This window comes from Mobula birostris, chromosome 4 (genome assembly GCF_030028105.1).
Source record: "Mobula birostris isolate sMobBir1 chromosome 4, sMobBir1.hap1, whole genome shotgun sequence".
In the NCBI taxonomy this organism is placed as follows: domain Eukaryota; kingdom Metazoa; phylum Chordata; class Chondrichthyes; order Myliobatiformes; family Myliobatidae; genus Mobula; species Mobula birostris.
The window spans coordinates 18808910-18827188 of record NC_092373.1 but is presented as its reverse complement, the minus strand read 5'-3'; the positions used below and the strand labels follow the sequence as shown (position 1 = coordinate 18827188).

General features: G+C 45.5%; 1 protein-coding gene across 2 annotated transcripts in view; it reads left to right on the top strand.

Annotated features, from left to right (window-relative positions):
• Positions 1–17982: 17982 nt before the first annotated feature.
• The window catches only part of LOC140196193 (thioredoxin reductase-like selenoprotein T), a 29594-nt gene continuing 29297 nt past the window's right edge, over positions 17983–18279 (top strand). For both annotated transcript variants that reach the window (XR_011885646.1, XM_072254972.1), the window contains exon 1: positions 17983–18174. Coding sequence is in view for 1 of the 2 variants with exons in the window: in XM_072254972.1 (XP_072111073.1) it covers positions 18041–18174 (134 nt within the window). In the remaining variant the exon portion in view is untranslated. The remainder of the gene's footprint in view (positions 18175–18279) is intronic.

The following is an 18279-nucleotide window of genomic DNA, read 5'->3' as shown; positions in this document are numbered from 1 at the left end:
CTCTGCCACCTGTCCCACACCCCTCCTGTGGCGTTCCACCCTCACCATTCCCAACATCCTTTGCTTCTGCGAGATTTACAAAATCATTCTCCACTCCGCATTGAGAAATACAGTACCATGCAAAAGTCTGAACTGCCCTAGCTATATATATGTGCCTAAGACTTTTGCACAGTACTGTAGATCACACTCCTTCCCTATTCTGATGTTTGGTCTGAACAACAACTAAAATCTCTTGACCATGTCAAGCAAGATCGGTGCTGGGTTCCTTGTTGCTTGTCATCTATATCAATGATCAGGATTATAATGTGGTTAACTGGATCGACAAATTTGCGGACAACACCAACATTGGGTGTGTAGTGTACAGTAAGAAAGGCTATCTTGGCTTGCAGAGGGATCTACATCAGCTGGCAAAATGGCAGATGGAATTTAATGCAGACAAGTGCAAGGTTTTGCACTTTGGTAGGACCAACCAGGATAGGTCGTACATAGTGAATGGTAGGGCACTGAGCAGTGTGGTTGAACAAAGAGATCTGAGAATACAGGCACATGATTCGTTATAAGTGGCATCACAGATGGGGTCATAAAGAAAGCTTTCGGCACATTGGCTTTCATAAATCAATGTATTGAGTACGGAAGATGGGATGTTATGTTGAAATTGTATAAGACATTGGTGAGGCCTATCTATAGTTTTGGTCACCTACCTACAGGAAAGGCGTAAACAAGGCTGAAAGAGTGCAGAGAAAATTTTCAAGGATGTTGCTGGGTCTGGAGGACCTGAGTTATAAAGAACGATTTACATTAGGACTGTATCCTTTAGAATGTCGAAGACTGAGAAGAAATTTGATAGAAATATACAAAATTATGAAGAGTATAGACAGGGTAAATGCAAGTAGGATGCTTCTACTAAAGTTGGGTGGGGCTACAACCAGAGGTCATGGCTTAAGGGTGAAAGTTGAGAAGTTTAAGGGGAACATGAGGGGAGATTTCTTCACTCAGAGGCAGACATCTCACCCTGCAAAAACTCATTTCAGGGAGGTAGCACCATCAATTTGCTGGAGACTTCCAGGAGAGGTGGGATGTCTGCAATAGAGCAGCTCCTTAGCAGCCAGCAAGCTAGTTTAAATAACGTTAGCTATGCTAATGAACGAATGGCACCTGTTAACCTCACCTCAACATGACTTTTACAGTCTTAACCCACCATGGACAATAGAAAAGTCACTGTTGCAAACTGCAGCAAGAAACACTGTCATTATTTTTGACCCCTATTAGGCAGGGGTACACGTTAGTGTAGTCTGGGGTGACGTACGTTTTATATTTTCTTTCTTTTGGGACACTCTGCCACTCTGACTTTTTTTGTAACTCTCTCGCTCTTGCTCTCTCTCTACCGCGCGCGCTCTCACTCGCGCTCGCTCTCTCGCTCTTGCTCTCGCTCTCTCTCACTCGCGCTTGATTTCTCGCTCTTGGTCTCACTCTCTCGTGGTCACTCTGACTTGCGCTTGCTTTCTTGCTCTTGCGCTCGGGCTCGCTCTCAAAAAAATCAATTTCCGGGACATTGTATATAATTTGCGGGCATCAGGGAGCCACTATTAATGTGCGGGAGACTCCCGGAACTTCCGGGAGAGGTGGGATGTCTGCAGAGGGTCGTGAGAGTGTGAAATGAGCTGCCAGCACAAGTAATCCATGTGAGCTCAATTTCAACATTTGTTTAAAGCAGAAGTTTCAAAGTACATTTATTATCAAAGTATGAATGTAGTATACAACTCAGAGATTCATCTTCCCACAATCATGAAATAAAGAAATCTGTGGAACCCATTCAAGAAAAACGACATGAAAAGTTACGGGGAGAATGCAGGAGAACAAGGTTGAGAGGGATAGTAAATCTGCCATGATGGAATGGCAGAGCAGACTTAATGGGCCAAATGGCCTAATTCTGCTCCAATGCCTCATGGTCTTATCTGCTAATACCTGGAGCAATAAACAAACTGCTGGAGGAACTCATTGGGTTGAGCAGCATCTGTGGGGGAAAGGAACTGTTGAAATTTAGGATCGAATACCCATTCAGATTAAGAGTAATCTCTGTCAGTAACCATTCTTTTTTAAATAAATTTATCTCCACTTGTCATGACATTTTGTGGCTGAGAATTCCAGATTTGAATCACCTGCATAATTTATTTTCAACTTCTTAAATAATTTTGGTACTGATGAGTGTTCCCTTGTTACTGGTTAGCCAGATTGTAGAAACATTCTATGAGCTATATGGTTTGTAATCCTTTTTACCTTCCCTCCCCTCGACGTTCCCTCCCCTTACCTTCTCTTTCTATATACATTACTTCAAAAGCAAGGCTTCTGTTTGTATTTTTATGGCTTTCTAATTGAATTCTCAGATTTATAAAGCTTCTATTTTTTACTTTTGGGATGTGAGAACCACAAGACCATCATCTTTACTGCCCATTTCTAATTGCCACTAAGAAAATCATGAGCTCACTACTTACACCACTGTGTGGTGACAATGCCCTGTTGTTGAGATGGAAGTTCCAGATTTAGACTCAGCAACATGAGGGGCGACATTTTTACCAAGGGTAATATGCCCTGGTTATGCGATCTCTGAAGAGTATTGATACGAGACTCCTGGTTGGCTACATGGAGCTTAGAAAAATAGAGGGCTATGGGTAAAGCCTAGGTAGTTCTAAGGTAGAGACATGTTCGGCATAGCTTTGTGGGCCGAAGGGCCTGTATTGTGCTGTATGGTTCTGTGTTTCTAATGGCTGGAGTCACATGTCTTGTAAAGACACTGCCCAGAAGAAGGCAATGGAAAACCACTTCTGTAGAAAAAATTTGCTGAGAACAATCATCGTCATGGAAAGACCATAATGTCACATAATGAACAAACAGTATGTCGAACGAGCTGCCAGAGGGAAATGGTTGAAGCAGGTACAATAACAAGTTTTAAAAGGCAGTTGGACAGTTACATGGATAGTTCAAGACCCATGTTCTCATCGCTATCACTCATCTGCACACTAGGGGTAATTTACAGCAGTCAATTAACCTGCCAAGTCACATCTTTGGGATGCTAAAGAAAACCAGTGCAGCGAAGGAAACCCACATGGATACGGAGAGCTTGTGCAAACTCCACACAGACAGCACACACAGTCAGGATTGAACCTGAGTCAGCAGCTCCACCAGCCGTCACCCTTGTCACTTAATTACTATTTTCTTCTCTGCTGTTGCCTCCTCTACTGTCAAGATGAAGCCACACTCAGGTTGGAGGAACAACACCTTATATTCCATCTGGGTAGACTCCAACCTGATGGCATGAACATTGACTTCTCTAACTTCCGTTAATGCCCCTCCTCCCCATCCCTTATTTATTTATTAATTATTATTTTTCATTTTTTCCTCTTTCTTTCTCTCTCTTTTTTCTCCCTCTGTCCCTCTCACTATATCTTCCTCTGATGCTCCCCTCCCCCTTTCTTTCTCCCTAGGCCTCCCGTCCCATGATCCTCTCCCTTCTCCAGCCTTGTATCCCTTTTGCCAATCAACTGCCCAGCTCTTGGCTCCATCCCTCCCCCTCCTGTCTTCTCCTATCATTTTGGATCTCCCCCTCCCACTTTCAAATCTCTTACTATCTCTTCTTTCAGTTAGTCGTGACAAAGGGTCTAGGCTCAAAACGTCGACTTTACCTCTTCCTATTGATGCTGCCTGGCCTGCTGCATTCCACCAGCATTTTGTGTGTGTTGCTGGTATTTTCTTCTATCCATTTTGCTTCAAAAGTATCATCATGATTGAATCAAATCTTGTGCCCCTATGGGAGCAAACATGATGAGATAATACATCATAATCCTCTTCTCATTGGACAGGAAGTACAGGAGCCTGAAGACACACACTCAACATTTTAGGAACAGCTTCTTCTACTCCACAGCACACAAAAAAATACTGGAGGGACTCAGCCAGTTATGGAAAGGAATAAATAATTCACATTTTGGCCGGGACCCAAAATGTCAACTCTTTATTCCTTTCCGTAGATGTTGCCTGACCTGCTGAGTTCCTCCAGCATTTTGTGTGTGTTATTCTGAACTTCCAGCAACTTCAGAAGTTCTTGTGTTTAGTCTTCCTCTCTGCCATCAGATTTCTGAATGGTCTATGAACCTACGAACATTATCTGCTCTCTTTTTGCAGTGTTTTTTTATATTTCTCATGGTAACTTCAGTAATTTTTCATGTATTGCACTGTACTGATGCCACAAAACAGCAAATTTCATGACGTGTCAGTGATAATAGACCTCAGTGAAGTTCCCAATTTCAGTGGTGATATGGGCCTAAACCAATAGTGACGTCTTCTGTCCAGCCCTGTACTGCGCTGCGGAGGCTTTCATGGAGCAAAACCTTCATAATTCTGACACTGGGAAATCTGCCTACAGACCCATTAACACTTAAATTTCAGGCAAGCATGTCTAGTAGTCCCATTAAAATGAGTTCCACTACACGGAGAAAGGTTAGCAAAGCTATTTGCTTTATTTAATTTGGCTTAATTATTTTCATTATTCATAGTGCAAATGATTGTTTTACATCATTTAATTTCTTAATGGTTTTCTGGGTGTTTCTGAACGGGATGAAGTTTTGTTAACAACTTAGGCAGCTAGAGAGGCCAGGGCTGGTACCTTACTGATAAAGATCGTACATGACTACAGACACATACTTGCACTAAGACAGTTCCTACATTATCCTGACGGCTTTCCAGTTCAGATTTGGATTCAAATTTATTTATGTGCATCAAAACAATGGAACACGTTATTTGCATTAACAACCACCACAACCCAAGGATGCGCTGGAGACAGCCCGCAAGAGTTGCCACACATTCTGCCGCCAACAAAGTATACGCATAGTGTTCCGCAGAACGACATAGAACACAACAAGCAACAAAATAACAGCAGTAAAACAAGCCCCTCTCCTCCCTCCCACCCACGCACACAGACAGTCCTCCAGCCTCACAAGCCTCCAGCCCTCCAGCAGGCTCACAGACAACAAGCCTCCAACTTCCCCAGTGGACTTCAGACTTCTAGGTCCAGGGTTTCTGCCATCAGGCTTCAACTTCTGGACTTAAGGGTTCAAAGTAAATTTATTATCAAAGGATGCGTACTTCTAATTGATCTTAGGGCTTCAATCTCCAGTTAACCCTAGGACTAGCCACTTCTGGACCCTGGATCTCCAAGCCACAAACTCTGGACTCCCTGACACGTGAACTCAGCAATTCGCACACCTAGGGGTCACTGGCTCTCTTTCCAGTTGAAAGGCTGTGCCCAGGATGCTGGTAAATAGCGGGGACCAAAGGCTGACAGTAATCTCAGGACAACAGGAGATCTGTCCAACTGAGAATAGTCTATTAACCTTCCAACCAGTACGTCTTTGTGAAGTGGGAAGAAACCAGAGCACGTGGAGGAGATGCAGCAGTCGCAGGGAGGATGTAAATCCTCCGCACAGTGTGCTTGGGTGCTCATAATCAAACTCTGAGACAACTGCACCACTTGTATCATCACTGTGCCACCTCTGGGTGAGAGAGCAGTCAAAGACAAACCAGGGAAAAGTAAGAACAAGATGGAAATTGGTAGCAAAGGTGGTGAAACAATTGAATTGTTTATAAGAATTGGAAACAGCACAAGTATTCTCATCATGTACTGAGTAAAGAGAGTATTTTTTTAAAAAATAAATTTTATTCATAATAAAAATATTTACAAGAATAAACCATGCAACGCCTTTTCATTCTTTACATTCAGAGTTAATTATTTCAGTCCCGTTGTATTATATTCCTACATATCAGTCAATAGCACTGCTGCCACTTATGTGTCCCCCTGGGGTAGTATACTACAACTACAATCATTGAGGGGCTCCCCCTCGCAACTGGACTCCTCTGTCTGATAGCAGATGAACCCTACACTCTGGTCCTTTTGTCATCGCCAATAATGAAATAAAATTACTAAAATAACAGCACCCAGAACACGTGCACTCTTACGAGTCAAACTTTGCTTTTCTTTCTTGTGCACAAGGAGAACAGCACAGCACCTGTCACCCACACTGTTCTGAAGCCAGGACAGAAAGCTGTTATTTTTATACAGAATACACTTATCGGTTGCAGGTATTGACCACCTGATAAATTGTATTTGTTTGAATTTCTTACTTGCAAGATTAATCACCATTCTCAACAGAAGTGTTAAAAGTCAATCGAAACTTCAAGCAGACAACCGATGATATCTTGAAGTTAATAAAGACAATAGAGGTGTTAAGGTGTTAAAAGTCAATCAAAACTTAAAGTGGACACTGATGATGCTTGCAACACACATCAAAGTTGCTGGTGAACACAGCAGGCCAGGCAGCATCTCTAGGAAGAGGTACAGTCGACATTTCGGGCCGAGACCCTTCATCAGGACTAACTGAAAGAAGAGCTAGTATGCTTTGAAGTTAGTAAAGCAATTGTCCCTTACTTATTGGGTGTGATTCACATTCTTCCATTATTCTTATCTCATCTATCTCCAGCACCCCCTATTGTGTAAAGGGATACTATGTTTTATGAAAACCTTTCACTACAGTGGCCTTACTCGTCTGGCTTGAGTTCACACTGCCACAGTCATCCCAGTTTATCTGATCTGTAGTAAGCAGAGGTGTCCCAGGCTATCTTTGCCTGGATGTTGTGTTTAACCTTTGCCTTGGCTTACCACAACTTCCACACTCCCTCCTCTTTGTCATTTACTGAATTTCAATACTACAGGGTCTCTGAAACTCCATGACAGTTTCATCATGGACAGTTGGCTGTTGATATCAGGGATACATGTGCAATACTCCTGGCTAATAATGGCACCACTACCACCTCTCTTAGACAACAGAAAGTCTAATGCCACAGTGTAACTTGACAGCATTTCAGCAGTAATGTCATTGATGGCCTGGTTCGTGGCATGTAGTGCTGAGGCTGCGTTAGTAGCCAGTTTCTCCAGCTCTTCACGAGTAGTTCGGCAGGTCCTCAGAACAGGAACACTACAATCCAGAAACGCTCAGTCTCCACAGTCCTTCAATAGCAGCCCTACACACTAGGATGTAGAGAGAGTGTGGGCAGGTGGTACAACTATGGTACTACATAGGTCAGATAACAACAACCACTTGATGGCTTTGGTTCAGGCCAAAGATCCCATTTTAGAAGGGGGAACCCTGGCAGCCAGTGTTAGGCCTGTCGGCTACATACCTAGAAAGTATCATTAACAGGATTTGGAGGGTCACCAATAGTATCCGCATTGCACATACTGTTACCGAAGTCAAGTCCCAACCCATGATCATACAGTAACATACTTAGACCATAAGATATAGGAGCAGATGGGTCATTCGGCCCATCAAGTCTGCTCCACCATTCAATCATGGGCTGATCCAATTCTTCCAGTCAACCCCACTCCCCTGCTTTCACCCCATACCCTCTGATGCCCTGGCTAATCAAGAACCTATCTATCTCTGCCTTACATACACCCAATGACGTGGCCTCCACAGCTGCTTGTGGCAACAAATTCCACAGATTTACCATCCTCCATATTTTCTCCACATCTCAGTTCTAAAAGGCGTCCTTCAATCCTGAAGTCGCGCCCTCTTGTCCTAGACTCCCCTACCATGAGAAATAACTTTGCCATAGCTAATCTGTTCAGGCCTTTTAACATTCGGAATGTTTCTATGAGATCCCCCATCGTTCTCCTGAACTCCAGGGAACACAGTCCAAGAGCTGCCAGACGTTCCTCATACGGTAACCCTTTCATCCCTGGAATCATTCTCGTAACCCACAACTTCCTGGAATCACTTCACCCCTATCTCATGAAGTATCTTTGGAACAGTGGGGTTTTGTAATCTACTGTAAGCAGGTTGATACTATCCCTCAAAAACAGTTGTATTGGCAAGAGTCATTCCTGTGGGCAGTGCAGTCCCATGTTCTCTTTACAGTTCTAGTTTCATTATCAAAGTAAGGCACAGAATCAAACTCACTACGATTCAGGGTTTAAACACCTTCAGAATGTGTCGGCCCGCTCTACAGCAGACCCAACAGCCTGACTGGTTAGTACACAACGCATATCCATAACTCAGGTGAAGAAAAGTGTTCGGAGTGTTAGTGTCATGAGACACTTCTGCATTTAGGCAGAAAATAGTTGTCCAGATTATTCAAAATATATAATGCATATTGGTTGCTTAAGATGACAAATGGCAAGATCAAGAGGTCAGTCCATCTGTTCTTATCATCAAGGTTCCTCTGGACACTTGTTCCCTGATCTGGTGGTACCGCTAGCTTAACATACAGGCATGTATCCATGTCAGCTTGCACATTTAATGTGGTGCATGCGGTCAAAAAAACTTGGAATGGACCTTCACAGCAGGGCTCCAGGCAGTTCTATCGTTGGTTGGCTCTCACCAACACCCAATCTCCTGCAGCCAACATGATTTTCTGGGCTTTAACTACCCATTGATGGAAACTTCTAAGAGCTTATGTTAGTGCTGCACAATAATGCAACATGCTTCTACCAATAAGATGAATGAAAATCTGTTCAGCAAAACAGGGAGGGATGTCTCAAACTCTCATACGACGATAGGCCTGTTATACTGTTTAGAGTGCCGAGCATTGTCATGAGGGCCAATGGGAGTGCTCCTGACCACTTTAGCACTGCTTCATTGCACCATTTAGATAATCTATGTTTCAGGGTTCTGTTCCACGTCATATGACAGAGGGTGGTAAGATGTTAATGATGTTTACACTACAAGGCTTTTGTCAACTTCTATATAATTTTACCCGTAAAGTGAGGACCATTATCACTTGAAATTTTCTTGAGAATCCCAAACCTAGGAATCAATTCTCATAATAAAATTTAGCAACAGTTACAGCATCATTTCTCTGATTTTAATAAGCTTCCACCCATGGAGAGATCAGAGCAATAACAGGTGCATAATCACAATCTATACATTTCGGTAACTGCACGGTCCATTTGGGGATGCACAAATAACCTCCAAGGGGAGGGCCCAGCATTAGCAAATACCAGAATGTCCTTCGGGATTATGTCTCTGGCAAATCCTACAGTTGCTGCTGCTTGTCTTGCTTTGGTCGAGAATCTCTCATGTTTATTATTCTCATCATCCTTTGTAGTCTCACACATAGCGTGTTTTAGTTCATAAAGTCTTTTCCAGCCTCTGATGCATCTCACTGTAATTGTACTAGTTCATCAAAAGAATTTGCAAAGTATAGGCAGCCTGATCACACAGGAGTGCTCTGTTGCTGCTTGTTCTCTCTAGCTATTTCATCCTTCTGTTACCATGAGCCACGTAGTTCGTAACAGCAATTGCAGTATGTAATTTAAAAGCATTTATGCACACACGCTACATATTCATTAACGCCATTGTCTTTTCAAAGTTCAAAGTAAATTCATTATCAGTGTACATATATGTCACCACGTACAGCCCTGAAATTCATTTTCTTGTAGGCATACACAGTAAATCTAAGAATCACAGTAGAGTTAATCAATTAACAGGGCAGACAAATAAACAGTGTGCAAAATACAACCAACTGTGCAAATATAAAAGAAAGAACAATAATATTAAATAAATAAGCAATAAATATCGAGAGCATGAGATGAAGAGTCCTTGAAAGTGAGTCCATTGGTTGTGGGAACAGTTCGGTGAAGTTATCCCCTCTGGTTCAGGAGCCCGATGGGTGAGGGGTAATAACTGTTCCTGAACCTGGTGGTGTGGGTCCTGAGGCTCCTGCACCTTCTTCTGGATGGCAACAGCAAGAAGAGAGCGTGGTCTGGATGGTGGGGTTCCTTGATAATGCATGCTACTTTCCTGCAACAGCACTCCGTGTAGGTGTACTCAATGATGGGGAGGGCTTTACCTGTGAAGAACTCGGCCACATTTACAATTTTTGTAGGATTTTTCACTCAAGGGCATTAGTGTTTCCATACTCTCCATCACACATCTATAGAAGTTTGTCAAAAGTTTTAGAAGTCATGCTGAATCTTTGCAAACTTCTAAGGAAGCAGAGGCACTGCCAAACTTTCTTTGTCATTGTATTTACATGCTGGATACAGGACAGATCCTCTGAAATGTGGACGTCAGCCAGTGAGAACAGCGAGGAGAGTTTAAAAGGAGACAGCTTATAAAGGTGCCAGAGGAGTGGGTGATGGAGTAGAGGGAGACAGAGTAGGAAGGCTTTGGCTTAACGGGGCTTCGGCGATAATGGGTCGAGGCGAGGTAGGTTTCCTGTGTAGAATACCAACAGGAAGTATGTGTGTGAGGCCAGTGTTCTGCGCTTGGTGTCAGATGTGGGAAGTCCGGCCTCACAGACGGCCACATTTGTGCCAGGTGTGTCGAGGTGCAGCTCCTTAGGGACCGTGTTAGAGATCTGGAGATGCAGCACGATGACCTTTGTCTGGTCAGGGAGAGTGAGGAGGTGATAGATAGGAGCTATAGGAAGGTAGTCACACTGGGGCCTGGGGAGACAGATAAGTGAGTAACAGTCAGGAGAGGGAAGGGCAGGAGTCAGAAGCCAGAGAACACCCCTGTGGCTGTGGTGGCATCCGTTAGTCTCGCGAGACCATGGATCTGCGTCTGGAAAGTCTTGCTTCAGTCTGCGTTAGAGCAGCATCTATTGTGGCTGTAGAGGCCCACACGGGAGTGACAGTCTCGGCTGCAGCGACTGCACTTGAAGGCACTGTCCTCCAGTGTTGTCTTGGTGCTGTTTTTCTGACGAGTGCGCTTTTCTTCAGCAGCAAGCCTCAGCTTCTCTTCTCCTCTTTTTAGACCTCTGCGTAGTTCCAGCCTCCAGCGAGAGCGATTGCTTGCGATGTCCTACCACCTCTCGACGTTCATTTTCAGTGACTTTATGTCTCTCTTGCAAACGTCTTTGAAACGAAGATGGGGCCGCCCTTGTGCTTTCTTGTCAGAGGTCAGTTCCCCGTACAGCAGGTCTTTCGGGATCCTCCCGTCTGACATGCGGTGTACGTGGCCCAGCCAGCGGAGACGGTGTTGTTGGAGCAGGGTGAAGAGGCTGGGTATCTGGGCGTGGGCCAGGACCTCATTGTTGGTTACTCAGTCAATCCACTTGATGTCCAGGATGTGTCTCAGGCTGCGAAGGTGGAAGGCGTTGAGATGCCGCTCTTGTCTGGAGTAGAGGCTCCAGGTCTCGCTGCCGTAAAGCAGTGTGCTGAGGACGCAGGCCCTGTAGACTGCAACTTTGGTGTGCGTCGTCAACTTTCTGTTCTCCCAGACTCTCTTTGTCAGCCTGGCAATTGTTGAGGCTGCTCGTCCGATCCGTCTATTGATCTCAGGGTCTAGGGAGAGGCTGTCCGTGATGGTGCAGCCGAGGTATGTAAACTCGAGAACTACCTCCAGCTCGTAGTTGTTGATGGTAATGGCGGGGGGGGGGGGGGGTGCTCAACGCCTTGGCCCAACACTTTGATCTTCTTCAGGCTGATGGTCAAGCTGAAGTCCTGGCAGGCTCTTGAGAAGCTGTCCATGAGGTGTTTCAGTTGCTCTTCAGAGTGTGTTGCCAGTACCGCGTCGTCTGCAAACAACATGTCCCTGATGAGTACTTCACGAACCTTGGTTTTTGCCCTCAGCAGGGACAGACTGAACAGCCTCCCATCCGATCTGGTGTGGAGGTAGACACCATCAGTTGATGTTCCAAAGACGTGCTTCAGCATGACTGCGAAGAAGATGCCAAACAGGGTGGGGGCAAGCACACAGCCCTGCTTCACACCGCTGCAGATGTTGAAGGCCTCCGAAGGAGAGCCGTCGGACTGAACGACGCCCTTCATGTCTGTGTGGAATGACTGAACTATCCTGAGAAGCCTTGGGGGACAACCAATCCTGGCGAGGATTTCGAACAGGACGTCTCTGCTCACAAGGTCGAAGGCCTTCGTAAGGTCAATGAAAGTGATGTAGAGTGGTTGTCTTTGCTCTCTGCATTTCTCTTATAGCTGTCGAGGGGAGAAGATCATGTCGATTGTGGAGCGTTCCGACCTGAAACCGCACTGAGACTCGGGGACTCGGGATATACCCTTTCGGCTATTGTCTGCAGTCTGTTCAGTACCACATGGGTGAAGACCTTCCCAACGATGCTCAGCAAGGAGATTCCCCTGTAGCTGTTACAGTCGCTTCTGTCCCCTTTGTTCTTATATATGGTGACAATGTTGCAGTCTCTCATGTCTTGCGGCACTGCTCCCTCTGTCCAGCACTGGCACAGTAGTTCATGCAGGTGGTTTAGCAGGATGCCCTTTGCACATTTGATGGCCTCTGGTGGAATGCTATCCAATCCTGGTGCCTTCCCAGTGGGCAGGCTGTCGATGCCTTTACTCAGCTCTTCAGCAGTCGGCAATGCATCAGGTTCCTCCATGACAGGCAGGCATTCCATGGCATTTAGCGCGCTGTCCGAGATGCTGTTTTCTCTAGGGAAGAGTTCAGAGTGATGCTCCACTTCTCTCTCCATCTACTTGCCTTTGTCATTGATGGTCCCGCCTGTTATGGTTTTCAATGGTGCTGTCTTGCTCTGGGTTGGCCCGATGGCTTTCTTGATCCCCTCGTACACTCCATGGATGTTGCCTGTGTCAAATGATGACGGAATGCTTTCGCATAGTTGTAGCCAGTAGTCATTTGCACAGCGTCTGGCTGTTTCCTGGGCCTTGCTTCTTGCCGTCCTTAGCGCTTGCAGTGTTGCCTGGGTGGGGTGGCGTTTGTGCTCTAGTAGTGCAACACGCTTCACCTCGATGACAGCCGTGAGCTACTTGAGCTTGTTTCAAACCAGTTCTGTGGCTATACCCCTTGACAATAAGTACTCCTGCTTGAGTACTGTTGGGGGTGAGGGACGGTCCACCTGGGGGAAGCAGCAGTGCCCGTGCCTCTGGCACAGAGTCTGGCCCTGTGGCTCAGAAAGGTAGGGAAAGGAAGAGGATGGCAGCAGTGACAGGGGACTCTATAGTTAGGGGTCAGACAGGTGATTCTGTGGACGTAGGAAAGAAGCACGGATGATAGATTGCCTCCCAGGTGCCAGGGTCCGGGATGTTTCTAGAAGATCTAGAAGATTATAAGGCTAGCAGAAAGAAGTTTAAGAAAGAATTTAGGAGAGCCAGAAGGGGCCATGAGAAGGATTAAGGAAAACACAAAGGCACTCTACAAGTATGTGAAGAGCAAGAGGATAAGATTTGAGCGAACAGGACCAATCAAATGTGACAGTGAAAAAGAGTGTAAGGAACCGGAGGAGATAGCAGAGGTACTTAATGAGTACTTTGCTTCAGTATTTACTACGGAATAGGATCTTGGCGATTGTAGGGATGATGTACAGCAGACTGAAAAGCTTGAGCATGTAGATATTAAGAAAGAGTATGTGCTGTGGCTTTTGGAAAGCATCAAGTTGGATAAGTCACCAGAACCGGACGAGATGAACCCAAGGCTACTGTGGAGGCGAGGGAGGAGATTACTGAGCCTCTGAAGATGATCTTTGCATCATCAATTGGGATGGGAGAAATTCTGGAGGATTGGAGGGTTGCAGACGTTGTTCCATTATTCAAGAAAGGGAGTAGGGGTAGCCCAGGAAATTACAGACCAGTGAGTCTTACTTCGTGGTTGGTAAGTTGATGGAGATTTATAAGGATGTTGCCTGGATTGGGGAGCATGTCTTAAGAGAATAGGTTGAATGAACTCGGCCTTTTTTCCTTCGAGCGATGGAGGATGAGAGGTGACCTTATAGAGGTGTATAAGATGACGAGAGCCATTGATCGTGTGGATAGTCAAGAGGCTTTTTCCCAGGGCTGAAATGGCTAGCATGAGAGGGCATGGTTATATGGTGCTTGGAAGTAGGCACAGGAGATGACAGGGGTAAGTTTTTTACGCAGAGAGTGGTGAGCGCATGGAAGGGGCTGCCGGCGACGGTGGTGGAGGTGGATACAATAGGGTCTTTTAAGAGACTCCTGGACGGATACATGGAGCTCAGAGGGCTATGGGTAACCCCAGGTAATTTCTAAGGTAAGGACATGTTCGGCACAGCTTTGTGGACTGAAGGGCCTGTATTGTGCTGTAGGTTTCCTAAATTCTACGTTCTATAACATAGAGGAATTAAAAGTTGCTGACCCTCTCCACCTCTAATCCCATGATGAGGACTTGCTCATGGACCTCCAGTTTTCACCTCAATAAGTCAGTAATCAGCTCCTTGGTCTTTCTGACATTGAGTGAAAGGTTATTGTTGTGGCACCTCTCTGCCAAATTTTAAAAATCTCTCCTATATGCTGATATAGGAAGGCGAGCACACCTTCAGGGTCCTGGACTTCCGTGGCTCTGGAGATGTACTGATTCTAGGCCGGTGCCCCTGAAGCATCGAGAGAGAACATGGAACCTCGGGAGCAGCAGATTAGCTGCCAGGGGTTGTGTGTCCAGAGATGTGTCCTGACGAAGGGTCTCGGCCTGAAACGTCCACTGTACCTCTTCCTATAGATGCTGCCTGGCTTGATGCGTTCACCAGCATTTTTTGTGTCTGGTGCTAATTACTTCTTTTCAGAATCAGGTTTATTATCAACAGCATGTGTCATGAAATTTTTTAACAGCAGCAGCAATTCAATGCAATATATAGAAGAAAAAAAAATAAGTAAATCATTAACAGTATATGTACATTGAATAGATTAAAAATCATGCAAAAACGGAAATAATATATATTAAACAGGTGAGATAGAGTTCAGGGTTCAATGTCCATTTAGGAATCAGATGGCAGAGGGGAAGAAGCTGTTGGTGAATCACTGTGTGTGCCTTCAGGCTTCTGTACCTCCTACCTAATGTAACAATGAGAAAAGGGCATGCCCTGGCTGTTGCGGGTGTTTAATAATGGAAACTGACTTTCTGAGACACTGCTCCTTGAAGTTGTCCTGGGTACTTTGTAGGCTAGTACCCAAGATGGAGCCGACTAAATTTAAGACCTTCTTTCGGTCCTGTGCAGTAGTCCCCCACCACCACCCCCTTACCAGTGATGCAGCCTGTCAGAATGCTCTCCATGGTACATCTACAGATGTTTTTGAGTGTTTTTGTTGACATACCAAATCTCTTCAAACTTCTAATGAAGTATAGTCGCTATCTTGCCTTCTTTATAGCTGCATCGATATGTTGGGACCAAATTAGGTCTTCAGAGATCTTCACACCCAGGATCTTGAAACTGCTCACTCTCTCCACTTCTGATCCCTCTATGAGGATTGGTATGTGTTCCTTCGTCTTACCCTTCCTGAAGTCCACTATCATCTCTTTCGTCTTACTGACGTTGAGTGCCAGGTTGTTGCTGCAACACCACTCCACTAGTTGGTATATCTCGCTCCTGTACGCCCTCATCTCCATCTGAGATTCTACCAACAATGGTTGCATCATCAGCAAATTTATTGTTGGTATTTGAGCTATGCCTAGCCATGAAGTCATGGGTATAGAGAGAGCAGAGCATTGGGCTAAGCACACACCCCTGACGTACGCCAGCGTTGATCATCAGTGAGGAGGAGATATTATCACCAATATGCACAGATTGTGGTCTTCCAGTTAGGAAGTCGAGGATTACAGAGGCCCAAGTTTTCTAAGTTAATTATCAGGATTGTGGGAGTGAAGGCATTAAACGCTGCGCGATGGTCAATGAACATCCTGGCATAGGTGCTTGTATTGTCCAGGTGGTCTAAGGCTGTGTGTCTGCCATTGACCTACTGTGGCGAAAGGCAAATTGCAATGGGTCCAGGTCCTTGCTGAGGCAGGAGTTCATTCTCGTAATGACCAACCTCTCAAAGCATTTCATCACTGTAGACGTGAGTGCTACTGGGTGAGTCATTAAGGCAACCCATATTATTCTTCTTAGGCAATGGTATAAATATTGCCTTTTTGAATCAAGTGGGAACTTCCGCCCATAGCAGTGAGAAGTTGAAAATGTCCTTGAATACTCCCGTCAGTTGGTTGGCACAAGTTTTCAAAGCCTTACCAGGTACTCCATCGGGGCCTTCCGCCTTGTGAAGGTTCACCCTCTTTAAAGATAGTAACATCAGCCTCCCAGAGATCACAGGATCAGCAGCTGCAACAGGGATCTTCACAGTTGCAATTATATTCTCCCTTTCAAAGCGGACATAGAGGGCGTTGAGTTCATCTGGTGGTGAAGCCCTGCTGCCATTCATGCTATTGGGTTTCGCTTTGTAGGAAGTAATGTCTTGCAAACGCAGAGTTGTTGTGCATCCGATGTCGCCTCCAACCTCATTCAAAATTGCCTCTTTGCCCTTGAAATAGCCCTCTGCGAGTCAGACCTGGTTTGCTGGTACAGACGACATACCTCCTGGTTCACCCACGGCTTTTGGTTTGGGAATGTACAGCAAATCTTGTAGGCACACACTCATCCACACAGGTTTTAGTGAAGTCGGTAACAACTGCAGCATACTCATTTACACTGTCGAACAAACAAAGGATTGTTCTTTCTGTGTCTTTTCCTTCTTTAACTTTTGCTCACTTTCTCTGCTTTTTTTTTACAGGATTCATCTAACCATTTATGCATGTCATATCTACTTCAAACAATCATAGGCCACCCTACAGTCTCCTCACATTTTCCTTTCTGTAACAACATGTCTGCAGACACTCACTTAGTCCATTTCAGCCGTACAATATACTTCTCAATATATTTAATGTGTTCTGGTCTATAATGTACAAACATTCCCATTACTAAGTCCTGCAGAAGCCCAGGCAAGGGACTTCCATGCCTCCGCATATTACACACAGTCAGGGTTCAATCACACACAAGTGTGCATGCATTCACACTCACAGACACACACACATTTGGAATTCCTTTATTTAAACAGCACTTACCGAATTTTCCTGTACTTCATGCCGAAGGGCCAGTACTGTGCTGAACTCTATATTCTAGTACTGTATGGAAACAGGCCCTGTGGCCCCCTCATCCATGCTGACCATGGTACCCATTATTTCCCATCTGCAGCCTGCTTCTCCATTTAATAAGATCCTAGCTGATATGATTATTACCGCAGTTCAGCATTCCTCTGTACCAGTGGTAACTATCCCTCCTCTTGCTTGTTGATTGAGGTTTGATCAATTTAAGCACTGAGCCAAATTTGAAAGGTTAGATATTGGCTGAATCGAGGTGGTGGGGCTTGGACCCGAGACCATATCAGAGCTGGGTTCCAGTCTGAGAGCAAGGAGCGACCCAAGGTTTGGATGAGTTGAGCGTTGGACTGATTGAAAAAGACAAAAGGGCCAGGGTCAGAGGCAAAGAGGCTGTGGCCTGCAATTAACGGCTTCTGAATCAGTTGCAGTGATGCCTGGCTGTGGACTCACTTCTGTGAACTTCAGTTCTGAATGCTATTTGCTTACTTTTATAATTTGCATGATTTGTTTCTCTCCCTGCACATTGGATGTTCTATGGTTTTCTATGTTTTGTGGTTGCCCGTATGGCAACGAATCTCAAGGCTGTATAAGGTATCCATACTTTGATAATAAATGTACTTTTAACTTTATTTAGGTAGCTGTCTAAAATGTTCATAGACTCTGCCTCCACAGCGTTTTAAGGACGAGCCTTTCAAAACGACACTGGAAAAAGTCAGATTTGCCATAAATGAGAAACCTTTATATTTTTTAAACAAGGCAAGCTTTAGAATGTGTACAACAGGAATTCTGTAGAATGTGTGTTGCTTTAGATTCTCTCACAAGAGGAGCGTCCATGAGGTGAACAACCCGCAGGACTTTAGACCCTTAAACATGCGAGGAGAACGGTGAATATTTTTGAACGGGCCCGTTTAAAATATTTGCTGTTCTCCTCATATAAGAGGAGTTAAAACATTTAGTTCTAGTTGGTTTGATGTAATTGGCTTGACTGGAGGTCGCGCTTCGCTGGCGCCCACCTTGCCAGAGGCCGCGGCCTCCAGTTGGTCTCCTCCGGTCCGTCACGACCACGTGACGCTGCGTAGGCCGCGCAGGCGCAGCGGGGCGCTCGGTCTCCGCGGTTACGGGAGTGGAGCTGCGTCGGGAGAATGGCGCCGGGCGGTGTTGCGCTGTCGTTTCTGCTGCTCGCCTTGACCTGCCTGGGCGCCATCGGCCAGGGCTTGGCCGACAAGCGGCTGAAGATGCAGTACGTCACCGGGCCGGTGCTGCGCTTCCAGATCTGGTGAGGCTGGAGGGCAGACGAGGCTGACGGCCTCACTGGGACTGGGCGTACTCAGTCGGAGGCTAGAGGCGCTAGGCCCAAGCCGGCCAGGAAGCGCTCGTCTGA